At 40.4% G+C, this 13,161-nt stretch overlaps 1 protein-coding gene across 2 annotated transcripts in view; it reads left to right on the top strand.

Annotated features, from left to right (window-relative positions):
- Positions 1-423: 423 nt before the first annotated feature.
- The window catches only part of LOC124594992 (sodium/hydrogen exchanger 9B2-like), a 98,021-nt gene continuing 85,283 nt past the window's right edge, over positions 424-13,161 (top strand). The window contains exon 1 of one of the 2 annotated variants that reach the window (XM_047133534.1): positions 424-536. Coding sequence is in view for 1 of the 2 variants with exons in the window: in XM_047133533.1 (XP_046989489.1) it covers positions 583-688 (106 nt within the window). In the remaining variant the exon portion in view is untranslated. Of the gene's footprint in view, positions 537-571; positions 689-13,161 lie in introns of those variants that run through there. The other variant, XM_047133533.1, reaches the window with a different exon arrangement.

The raw sequence follows: 13,161 nt of genomic DNA, 5'->3' as shown, positions 1-13,161 counted from the left end.
TTAAATAATGAGGTCAGTCATTTGTATTCATGGTAGGCATTACAGTAAAACTGTTGCCCTATTTCAGAAATGCTGATTGGAGGACAACCGTGAAGCGTCATGCAAGTAAAAGTTGCGCGGCCTCCTTTAAAACCTGAAGGAGGTAGCAAGCCGTCACACAAACAAACAAATAAAATGCTATTACGGTCCTAGGCAGACTTCTCGAGAGGCGTAATAAGAATAAAATTTGGAGAAGTAATGTGCATACTGATGCCACCTGCCAGTATATATAAAAAAAAGTCTGCAAACTTTATATAGGCCTAATGTTCAATGATGATAGTAATTCTAGTGTCAATGATTAAGTTAATAAATTAGAGTGCTAAATAACACCAGGTGTTTTTGATCGCTCCTAGTTCATAATCAGTCGCTCGATATATAATCGATCAATCATTAGTTTTGTCGGTTTTTTTTTTTAGGGCAACTTTGGATTTAAGAATTTGTTGTGGAATGAGCACATAAGAAAGCAACTTATTTGTACGAGAAAGAAGATTTGTTTGGTAAGTTGGCACAATCGTTCTAAGTTGAGGTGAAATCACATGGAACATGGTACCTACAGCCGATAAAATTTCCGACCGAAACCCCAAGCAGAAGTACACTGACGCAGACTTCGATGGGATCGAACGTGTCCAAGATAGCTTACTTTCTGTCGGTAACTGAAGTTTACATTTTGTGTGTTCGTCCACAGAGTGACTACACTTCATTTTTATTTGATTCCCCACTTTGTTAGGCTTTCTGTTATATTGTGCAACAGCATGTTTGTGAACTTGAGTAGACCTTTAAATGTGAAATTGTTCCTGTGTCATTAATTCAGAACAGCGTTATTTTCATCATTAGAAGCGCAGATATCTGGAACTAAGTTCATGAAAATCTTAACTGTTTCATTCGCGGACTGCGTGTATTGTAGTGGTACCTAGTTATTGTAGTACCTAATTTGTACGAATGGAACCAACCTATGGCACCGATTAGTGTTCACTATTTGTAAACAAAGGTTTAATATCTGCAGATATTACGTCTCCAGAGTAGCTGAAACTTAAACGATGTTCGGAATCGGAATGTTACTTTACAGTCGGTAGTTTTTCTCCAGTTTTACGTAAAACAAAATATAAACATGCAGTTCAGTATGTTAAGGATATTATGCGTGATTGAGGATTGATTCATTCAAATTTATTATGGCAAGTATAATCTTTCTAAAGTTCTTCATAAATTCTTCATGAAGCTCTTCTCTTTCCTGCCTATAGATAGAGCTGTTGGCCTTTCGAATTGTCACTGCAGTTTGTTCTTGCTGATACTCAAACACCGAAATAAACGTTTTCATATATAAGAGAGGGAAAGGCACAGAGAATAAGTTAATGCTGCTTGGCAGCTTCGTTTTGAATGATCCTTGTAGCAGAATGGAGTAGACTTGCAGTTGATCTTAAAGTGAAACTTGTTTCAGGTGAATTTTAGTGCTCATCACACATCAGTGACACAAATCAAAGTTGGCACTATCATTGCATACATAAAAACATGTTAAATAAGATTATTCCAACAGATGCATCTTTTTATGTGTGAATAAATTAGTTCCATCTTCTGTATGGATAATTGATCATGTTTGAATCTAAGAATTATAGTAAAAATTCAAGCCACACTTGCAACCATTGTAAGGCAGTTTTATTGATAGATGACGGTTATCCTCCAATACCACATATTTTGATGCAATTTCAGAATTCTCTTGAATGATGTTATATCATACTTTGCTTCTATGTACTTATGCAGTGTGTACCTGGAGCTGAGCCCCATTGTGTATAGAGACTCTTTGGGAAGAGTCAACTAATTATCACCTGTGCTCTTCCATGTATCAGTCTACCAATTGATTTTAATGTGGCCCTATTTGATTACATTATGCACAGTGTGTGATATATGGCAAGTCAACTTAACTAGGCCTACATATTAGTACAATATAAAACATCAAATTGGCAATGGGCCTGCTGCTGATAATGTTGCATAATTTTCCTCTTGATTAATTTATGTCTTAAAAGTTATTTACATACAACAATATTTTCATGTGTTTACAGCACATACATTACAATTAATAATAGCTTTCCTCACTTTACACACCACACACTAAAAATAGTTTTCCATTACTTAATTTTTTAGAAGTTTCTGGAATGTTTTTTCACACATACTGCCATGTAGAATCTTATTTAACAGTATGTTTCTCATTGTATACTGACCTGGCTCCTTAATTTAAATGGTGATCTGAAGGCAGCTAGTACTGCAGATGCAGCTGGGAAGATCTATAGTAACCTCATTATTTCAACCCCAGTAGAGATTGGAGGGGAGAAAACCCCACGAGGTGACTGAAAAGTACCAACAATGAGATTTCTGGTAGAATATTAAAATATTGAGTTGACTTTTTATCTTCTCACTTTTTCCTGGAGCTGTGGTTCAATATACATTTTGTAATAGATTTGGAGGAAATACGGAAGCGTCCGATCCCGCCCATCTGCTTTGACCCATGACATCACAAATATGGCGGAAACAAAAACGCACACACTTTCCACAAGAAGCCTAATGACACTAACGGGACAAGCGCGGGAAATGGGGTGTTTTGGGTGGGGGGGCCAACTAAATATAAACAAATTTAGACGCCTGGCGTAGCTACAACGTGTAAGTGAAGACAGCCATGCATGAATACCCACCCACCTCCCCAGGGGTCGTAACCCCTGCAACCCATAGAAGTAGTGAAGCAATTCTGCAACCTTGGAAGCAAAAGTAACACATGATGGTCAATACTAGGAGGGCAAATAACAACCTAACTGAGGCAAAGAGGGCATTTCTTTGCAACACAGGTCTACCAGTATTAGACATCTGTCTTAATCTGAGGGAGAAATTTCAGAGAGTGCACATCTGGAGCAGATCATTTTGTGGACATGAATAATGGATTGTAGGAAAACCAGAAAAGAAGAGAATCAAAGTATTTGAGACATGGTGCTACAGAAGGATACTCAAAATTAGATGGACCGATAATGTAAGAAATGAGTTTCTTAACAGACCTTGCGAGGAAAGAAATACATGGAAAACACTCACAAGAAGGAGGAACTGGATAATAGGACGTGTGTTAAGACATCAAGGATAACTTTTGCAGTAATTGCGGTACCTGTACAGGATAAAAACTGTAGCTGTAGAGGTTGGACAAAAAACACTGTAGACATTAGGTGGAAGTCCTACTCTGAGATGAGCTGGTTGGGACAGGAGAGGAATTCATGGCAGATTACAGCGAATTAATCAGAAGATTGATGACCAAAAAAAGAATGGTGTTTCAAGGCAGTAATAACAATTTCTGCCATCAAAAACTCCCTATTCCCGTGGAGGTCACACCCATTTGCTAATACTTCTGAATCATCCATTTGTAATTTTCTAAGTCTCTTATTCTGGCATGTTAATGATTTCATCAGCTTGTGAGCTTGGTATCACATTGTTTGCTAATTCTGCAATCACAACTCCAGAAGTGTACGTTTGCTCATTTCACATTGCAGGCCACAAATTAGTTTGGGCACAGGAATAAAGTGACTAGATGTTCGAACCTTCAACACATCACTATCACTACTGAATCACCACAATGGTTTGCTAACACTCTAGGGCCACGAGGGTTCCCTGTGTACCCCTCAACTAACCTTACCAAACAGAGCACTTTTTGAGTACTATTGCACCAGGTGTACATTTCCTGGAACCAGCTGCAAGTCTGAGTTTGGAAGTCTTTGTCACGATGGCTCCCAAATGCTTTCAATGTCTGTGGAAGGCATATGACAAAAAAAAAAAAACTGCTACTGTCACAAGGCAAAAATAAGCTGTTACCTGGTACCAGATGGGAGTGTGTAATTCAATTGCTCAACTATGTTGAACAAACGCAATATTATCACTATTAATTTGAAATCAGACGTGCAAAAAGTGCTAGTGGTATGGGATCCTTGCCAGGTAGGATTGACGGAGGACATCGAAAAAGTGCAAAGAAGGGCAGCCTGTTTTGTGTTATCGCGCAATAGTGGTAAGTGTGTCACTGATATGATACGCAAGTTGGGGTGGCAGTCACTGAAACAAATTTTAATCTCATCACTGAACCTTTCTTTGGCTTGTTGGTCTGATGATGATGAAGTGGGAGCCTGGAAACAGTATGGTTATGGGATCGAGTGTCTTGTCAGACACAAATTTTTCAGTCTGCCTGTACACTAGCCTTCACCTCTTAACGTTGTGAAGATATTCTCTTTTCCTTGTAGTATTACTGGTGTAGTTCAAGGGCACGCATGTTACCAAAGTGGCATCCAATTGAAATAAATTGCAATATGGCAGCTGAAGATCCCTCTTGAGGGGCTCCCAGCCAGTCATGCCTTAAGAATTTACTTTACCTTTTTTTAAATTTCTATCATTGCTTCTTGGATGCATAGATGCATAGATTGAATGGTGGGTGTCAAATTCAACATGTGTGTCCTATTCCCTTTGTAATCAGAGCACTGTCTCCGTGGCCTTCCATTCTAATTTTTCCTTCTTGTCTTCCCCTATAACTTACATCTAATTCCCTGAGAATTTTGAACGTCATACACCATTTTAACTGCCAAACATTTTTCCAGGTTAACAAATTCAGTGAATGTGTCTTAAGTTGCTTTTCCTCAAGCTTGTAAATGGAATGTCAAAATTGCCATTATATTATTTTGGCTAAAGCAAAACAACCAAACTGGTAGTCATCGAAGTCATTCTCAGTATACTTTTCCATGCTTCTGTTTGTTATTCTGGGTGCATGTGCTTTTAAGCTGATTGTGAGATAGTTCTCACACTTACCTGCCCTTCTCTCTTCAGCATTGTGTGGGTAATCTTTTCTGAAAGTCTAAGTTTCCAAATGAACTTGAATAGTCATTCAGTTTCCACTTTTCTCAATGATTTTACACATTCTGAAGGAGTGTTCTCTACATCCAACTTATCTGATAGCAAATCTTCCAAAGTTCTTGTAAACTCTTGTGTTTTCCATGTTGGATCTTCTTCTGTTACATCATCACACAGTACCTCTCCCACATAGAGACCTTCAGTGTACTGTTTCCACCTATCAGCTGTCTCTCTGCAGTTAACGATGCTCTTCCTCTTGCACGCTTAGTGTTGACAGCTATGCTTTTAATTTCACCAAAGGTTATTTTGACTTTTCTGTATGCTAACTCAACACTTCCAGTAACCATTTTGTCTTGTCTTCTCATTACTCCTGCAGTGATTTTGCTTTCGCTTTCCTCACTTCGTATTTATTTCATTTCTAAGTGACTTACATTGCTCTTTTCCTGTGATTTTTTTACTTCTTTATTTAGCCAATCAGCTGGAATATTTCCTCTGATATGCAAGATTTCATTAGTGACCTTCATTTATCCAGAATTTGTGTTTGATGTTTTTACATATATATAATATATTAAAAACTTCAAAATCAGGACCACAGTAGAAGGATTGAGATTTTTGGCAGACGCGTAATTGTAAATAAATAAAGGTTATCATAATGCGCACACGCGCGCGCGCGCACACACACACACACACACACACACACACACACACACACACACACACACACACACACACACACGGCATGATTTGTTCACTAGAAGTGTGGCTGCTGTGCCTCATACTGAGGTGGTTCAAGATGGTATTGCTGCCCAAAATTTGCAGTTAGTTTCAGACTTCAAATTATTAAATGATGCTCTCATAAATTGTGACTTTGGTGAGCCCTGTTGTCAACATATTGGCTATAGCAGTTAACTCTTGTGGTGGTGGTATTACTTGAATCGAAGGCTTGTGGTATAACTTTACGACGGTGGCAAAAGAAAAGCCTAATGCTTGCACAGTTGCATCAGGCACTCGCAATGGGCCATGATTAAATGCTGAAATTACGTCTTGCCCATTCTGTACTCAACTGTCAGCAATACTGCTTGTAAAAGTAAATGAAATAATTTAATTTTCAGTTCTGAACCCTGGCTTTTATAGCCATGCCCAGTTTTGACGTTTGTCATCAAGTAGCCAGTCCTATTGTGGCTCTTGATCTGTTAGGGTATATTTTCATTACTGATCTTCTGTGCTGGTGGGATGCAGAGTGTATATCTCCAATTGCATACTGTGCTTCGGGGACCACCACCTGCATTCTGGGCAGAGTGGTACGCCCACGTTACCCCTTCATTCCCCTCCTACTTATCCTTGATTTTAACTCATTCTTGTTGTATCTTGTGTAGTTGGGCTTCCCAGGATTTGCCTTTTGTATCCTCCTTCTGAGGGTTATTCTTGGTTTGACACACATAGGATTAAGGTATTGATGACCTCTACATCTACATGGCTACTCTGCAATTCACACTTACGTGCCTGTCAGAGTGTTCATCGAACCATTTTCATACTACTTCTGTCATTCCACTCTCAAATGGCACATGGGAAAAAGGAACACGTAAATCTTTCTGTTCAAGCTCTGATTTCTCTTATTTCATTATGATGATCATTTCTCCCTACATAGGTGGGTGTCAACAATATATTTACGCATTTGGAAGAGAAAGTTAGTGATTGAAATTTTGTAAATAAATCTTGTGCAAAGAAAACCGCCTTTGTTTCAGTGACTGCCACCCCAACTTGCGTATCATATCAGTGACACACTTACCACTATTGCGCGATAACACAAAACAGGCTGCCCTTCTTTGCACTTTTTCGATGTCCTCCGTCAATCCTACCTGGCAAGGATCCCATACCGCGCAGCAATATTACAGCAGAAGACGGACAACTGTAATGTAGGCTGTCTCTTTAGTGGATTTGTCGCATCTTCTAAGTGTTCTGCCAACAAAGCGCAGTCTTTGTTTCACCTTCCCCACACTATTATCTATGTGGTCTTTCCAATTTAATTTGCTTGTAATTGTAATTCCTAGGTAGTCGAATTGACAGCTCTTAGGTTTGTGCAATTTATTGTATTTCTTTTAGTACCCATGTGGATGACCTCGCACTTTTCTTTGTTTAGTGCCAATTGCCACTTTTTGCACCATACAGAAATTCTCTCTAGATCATTTTGTAATTGGAATTGATCGTCTGATGATTTTACTAGACTGTAAATTACAGCGTCGTCTGCAAACAATGTAAGGGGGCTGCTCAGATTATCACCTAGATCATTTATGTAAATCAGGAACAGCAGAGGGCCTATGACACTACCTTGCGGAACACCAGATATCACTTCTGTTCTATTCGATGATTTACCGTCTATCACTACGAACTTAACCTCTCTGAGAGGAAATCGTGAATCCAGTTACACAACTGAGACGATACTCCGTATGTACGGAATTTGATTAATAGTCACTTGTGAGGAACGGTATCAGAAGCCTTCTGGAAATGTAGGAGTATGGAATCGATTTGATATCCAATGTCAACAGCACTCAGTACTTCATGGGAATAAAGAGCTAGCTGTGTTGCAGAAGAACGATATTTTCTGAATCCGTGTTGGTTATGTATCAGTAAGTCATATTCTTCAAGGTGATTCATAATGTTAGAGTGCAGTGTATGTTCCAAAATCCTACTACAAATTGAGGTCAATGATATGGGTCTGTAATTCAATAGATTACTCCTATTTCATTTCTTGAATATTGGTGTGGCCTGTGCTACTTTCCAGTCTTTAGGAACAGACCTTTCATCAATTGAGCGGTTGTATGAGATTGCTGAGAAAGGCGCTATTGTGTCTGCATACTCTGAGAGGAACCTGATTGTTATACCATCTGGACTGGAAGACTTGCTTTTCTTAAGTGATGTTAGTTGTTTCACAACACCTAAGATATCTACTTGTATGTCACTCATGCTAACAGCTGTTCTGATTTCCAATTCTGGAATATTTACTTTGTCTTCTTTCGTGAAGGAATTAGGGAAAACTGTATTTAGTTACTCCACATTAGAGGCACCATCATCGGTAACATTTCCATCGCTATCGCGGAGTGATGGTATTGACTGTCTTTTGCCACTGGTGTACTTTACATACGACCAGAGTCTCTTTGGGTTTTCTACCATATTTTGAGACAGTTTCATTGTGGAAACTATTAAAAGCATCTCACATTGATGTCCGCACTAAATTTCGAGCTTCTGTGGAACGTAGCCAGTTTTGGAGATTTTACGTTCTGAATTTGGCTTGCTTTTTTCGTTGCTTCTGCAACAGTGTTCTGATGTGTTTTATGTACCATGGTGGATCAGTCCCGTCTCTTATTAACTTATGCGGTATGAACCTCAGAGTTTGACTCCTTTAATTCCAACCAACCGACCATCTGATCTTCTGCAGCTAAATGTGCAGCTACTGGTCACCTTCTAGTATAAGGTTCAGTTACATTCTATGTTGTGTGGCATGCTGAATTGTTCTATTTGCTGTGGCAACAGAAGTAGCTCTTCTCCAACACAGCAGCTATATCTGGTTCATTAGATCTTGACTGTGTACACATTATTGAAGTTTCTAGTATCAGATTAACTTCATCTTTATTGTGGAACATATATTAGGTTTCTTTTGTGGTCCACTCACAGATGGAGTGTGGGAAGAGTGGCTACTAGCATGCCCCTGTTCAAGCTGTTCTTGAATTTTAACATGATGTCCATTTTAGTCCAATCTGATACGTATCCACGCACTAGACCTTAAAGTTGAAAAAATGTTTTGTTGGCAGTATATTTTGTAGACAAATAACATTTTCTCAAAATTGTATCTGTAAATTAAAGCCTAATTGCAATGAAACCTGTATGATTGCTCAGCTTTGTATTCCCAAAACTCTGAGCAAAATTTTAGAAATTGGTTGAAGATGTAAGTGCACCAAATTCTTCAAATCATTTATGGCTATTACATTGCCAGTCAGACAGTTCGAATGATACTCATGTTGAAAATATTTAAGGCCTACTTTCATAAAATTTGTTTAGTATTCCTTAATACTTCTTCGATTAGGTCTCCTGTTGACTATTTCTATTTGATAGGTAAATATTTTTGCAGCACTCTTTCCACTTCTATGTGCAGTTTTAAATGTGTGTACAGCATATACCAATAGAGGCTGCATTGAATTTTGTATGATGTATTCATTGGTGATAACTGTTTCTCTTTTGGTGTTAATTTGTTTGAGAAGTGGGAATGAAATCAAGAAAGTCAGTTACTGAGAGTAAAATTGGCTGCTGTCCCATTTTCTTTGTTTCAGCACTATATATTTGATGAAAGAATGAGCAGATGTGTTATTTTGCTGCAAAAATTGATTCTTCCTTAGAATTGTTTTTTCTCGATTTTCACGGAGAAATCTTTTCAGCATCAAATACGGGTAGTGCTTTGGTCACCTAGTTTTTCTTCTGTCAGAAATGTATTAGTACTCAGTGCTGCAGTTGCAGGAAAATCATTTGCATAATATTTTCCCCACACATCATCATTTGCAGTCTTAATGTTTGGATTACCTATTGTGATAAGGGCTGCTACACTTATGGTTATCCCAAGAGTTGGCATAAACTCTGATATTTCATGAAAGATAATGTTAATCTGCCTATGAGAATATTAGAATGTGGTTACATGAGCTGGTGGTGATACTGAATTCTTTTGTAAGTTGTCTAACACTTCCGCTAGTTAGTTTATAGGAGAACGTTCACTTATCAAAAGAATATATATATATATATATATATATATATATATATATATATATATATATATATATATATACACATACACTCCTGGAAATTGAAATAAGAACACCGTGAATTCATTGTCCCAGGAATGGGAAACTTTATTGACACATTCCTGGGGTCAGATACATCACATGATCACACTGACGGAACCACAGGCACATAGACACAGGCAACAGAGCATGCACAATGTCGGCACTAGTACAGTGTATATCCACCTTTCGCAGCAATGCAGGCTGCTATTCTCCCATGGAGACGATCGTAGAGATGCTGGATGTAGTCCTGTCGAACGGCTTGCCATGCCATTTCCACCTGGCGCCTCAGTTGGACCAGCGTTCGTGCTGGACGTGCAGACCGCGTGAGACGACGCTTCATCCAGTCCCAAACATGCTCAATGGGGGACAGATCCGGAGATCTTGCTGGCCAGGGTAGTTGACTTACACCTTCTAGAGCACGTTGGGTGGCACGGGATACATGCGGACGTGCATTGTCCTGTTGGAACAGCACGTTCCCTTGCCGGTCTAGGAATGGTAGAACGATGGGTTCGATGACGGTTTGGATGTACCGTGCACTATTCAGTGTCCCCTCGACGATCACCAGTGGTGTACGGCCAGTGTAGGAGATCGCTCCCCACACCATGATGCCGGGTGTTGGCCCTGTGTGCCTCGGTCGTATGCAGTCCTGATTGTGGCGCTCACCTGCACGGCGCCAAACACGCATACGACCATCATTGGCACCAAGGCAGACGCGACTCTCATCGCTGAAGACGACACGTCTCCATTCGTCCCTCCATTCACGCCTGTCGCGACACCACTGGAGGCGGGCTGCACGATGTTGGGGTGTGAGCGGAAGACGGCCTAACGGTGTGCGGGACCGTAGCCCAGCTTCATGGAGACGGTTGCGAATGGTCCTCGCCGATACCCCAGGAGCAACAGTGTCCCTAATTTGCTGGGAAGTGGCGGTGCGGTCCCCTACGGCACTGCGTAGAATCCTACGGTCTTGGCGTGCATCCGTGCGTCGCTGCGGTCCGGTCCCAGGTCGACGGGCACGTGCACATTCCGCCGACCACTGGCGACAACATCGATGTACTGTGGAGACCTCACGCGCCACGTGTTGAGCAATTCGGCGGTACGTCCACCCGGCCTCCCGCATGCCCACTATACGCCCTCGCTCAAAGTCCGTCAACTGCACATACGGTTCACGTCCACGCTGTCGCGGCATGCTACCAGTGTTAAAGACTGCGATGGAGCTCCGTATGCCACGGCAAACTGGGTGACACTGACGGCGGCGGTGCACAAATGCTGCGCAGCTAGCGCCATTCGACGGCCAACGCCGCGGTTCCTGGAGTGTCCGCTGTGCCGTGCGTGTGATCATTGCTTGTACAGCCCTCTCGCAGTGTCCGGAGCAAGTGTGGTGGGTCTGACACACCGGTGTCAATGTGTTCTTTTTTCCATTTCCAGGAGTGTATATATGGTTATAATAGAGGGAAACATTCCACGTAGGAAAAATATATCTAAAGACAAAGATGATGTGACTTACCAAATGAAAGTGCTGGCAGGTCGACGGACACACAAACATACACACAAAATTCAAGCTTTCGCAACAAACTGTTGCCTCATCAGGAAAGAGGGAAGGAGAGGGAAAGACGAAAGGATGTGGGTTTTAAGGGAGAGGGTAAGGAGTCATTCCAATCCCGGGAGCGGAAAGACTTACCTTAGGGGGAAAAAAGGACGGGTATACACTCGCGCGCGCACACACACACACACACACACACACACACACACACACACACACACACACATACATCCATCCACACATATACAGACACAAGCAGACATATTTAAAGACACAGAGTTTGGGCCATTGAGTATATATAGGCGGGATAAAATTGTATTACGGTAAAAAGGGGAAGGTGAATACAAAGCGAGACTACTGGCATTTCGAAATCTTTCCTCTCGAAATCTTTCCTGTCGCCTTATTTTCTCTTTCTGTTTTTACCAGTAGTCTCACTTTGTATTCACCTTCCCCTTTTTACCGTAATACAATTTTATCCCGCCTATATATACTCAAGGCCCAAACTCTGTGTCTTTAAATATGTCTGCTTGTGTCTGTATATGTGTGGATGGATATGTGTGTGTGTGCGAGTGTATACCCGTCCTTTTTTTCCCCCTAAGGTAAGTCTCTCCGCTCCCGGGATTGGAATGACTCCTTACCCTCTCCCTTAAAACCCACATCCTTTCATCTTTCCCTCTCCTTCCCTCTTTCCTGATGAGGCAACAGTTTGTTGCGAAAGCTTGAATTTTGTGTGTATGTTTGTGTTTGTTGGTTTGTTTGTCTGTCGACCTGCCAGCACTTTCATTTGGTAAGTCACACCATCTTTGTTTTTAGATATATTTTTCCTACGTGGAATGTTTCCCATATATATATATATATATATATATATATATATATATATATATATATATATATATACAACTAATATTGCAATGATTGTAGTTTAGGTGCTGCATGAAGAATATTCAGGAACTGGAGGGACACATTAAGTAGCATTTAGCTGCTTGTAATATTGTGCAGTGGTCTCACTGTTTTTTTTTAAAAATCATCACGCAGTGCACTGCTCCTTGTGGTTGCACTTAGACACAGGTCATGAATGCTGTTGTAGCTCAGTATTGAAAAGGCCGTTACTGAATAGGAAAAGGAGTTACTGAGATTTCATCCTGATGAGTGCCAACTAACTGTTAGTTTGCAATTTGAACATTTTGAACAAATCTTTAAAAGTATCAGAAACAAAAAACCAATGTTACGCAGTATGGTGATAAGAAATGGTGCAGATGGAAGCAGGAGGTTCTTCAGAACATCTTAACATTTTCCTGCAAATATATATTAATAGCAGTACTAATGTGTTCTTTAGAGTATTATTTTTAAAGATTACTTCTCTCTGTCGAACAGATTACCCCAGAAAGGTGTCAGTCCACCACTTTTCAACAAACTCTCCATGTAGACATAGACTCCTGAGTTAGGAATTCTTGGTGAGTAAGGAAATTCTTTTTGGATAGGTATATTTCCAACATTTCCCAGTCATTTAGCATGCACTGCTGGAAGGAACTTCACTGTTGTACCCACTGGAACTCAAATTATGATAATACTGCACTGTTGTACCCACTGGAACTCAAATTATGATAATACTGCATCTGGTTGAAATGATGGCCACCAGTGATTTCTCATCTCTGTTGGTAGTTGGAAATTTGTTCACTGCAAGTGAGCTGTAAGTTACCATTGTGTCAGCTGCTAAGTTGATTGAGAATTGTAAAATGTGCCCATGGTGTGTCCATTGCAATAACAGTGAAAAGAGAACTGTCACTATTCAAATCATCACTTGTCGACATCAAAGATGTTACGACATAAGCTCTTCTCGGAGCCTGATCTGAATAGAATGACAGACCAGATAGAACCACTGTATGTCATCTGCCA

This window comes from Schistocerca americana, chromosome 2 (assembly GCF_021461395.2).
Source record: "Schistocerca americana isolate TAMUIC-IGC-003095 chromosome 2, iqSchAmer2.1, whole genome shotgun sequence".
Lineage (NCBI taxonomy): Eukaryota > Metazoa > Arthropoda > Insecta > Orthoptera > Acrididae > Schistocerca > Schistocerca americana.
The sequence above is the reverse complement of the archived record's forward strand: the minus strand, read 5'-3'. Positions and strand labels throughout refer to the sequence as shown.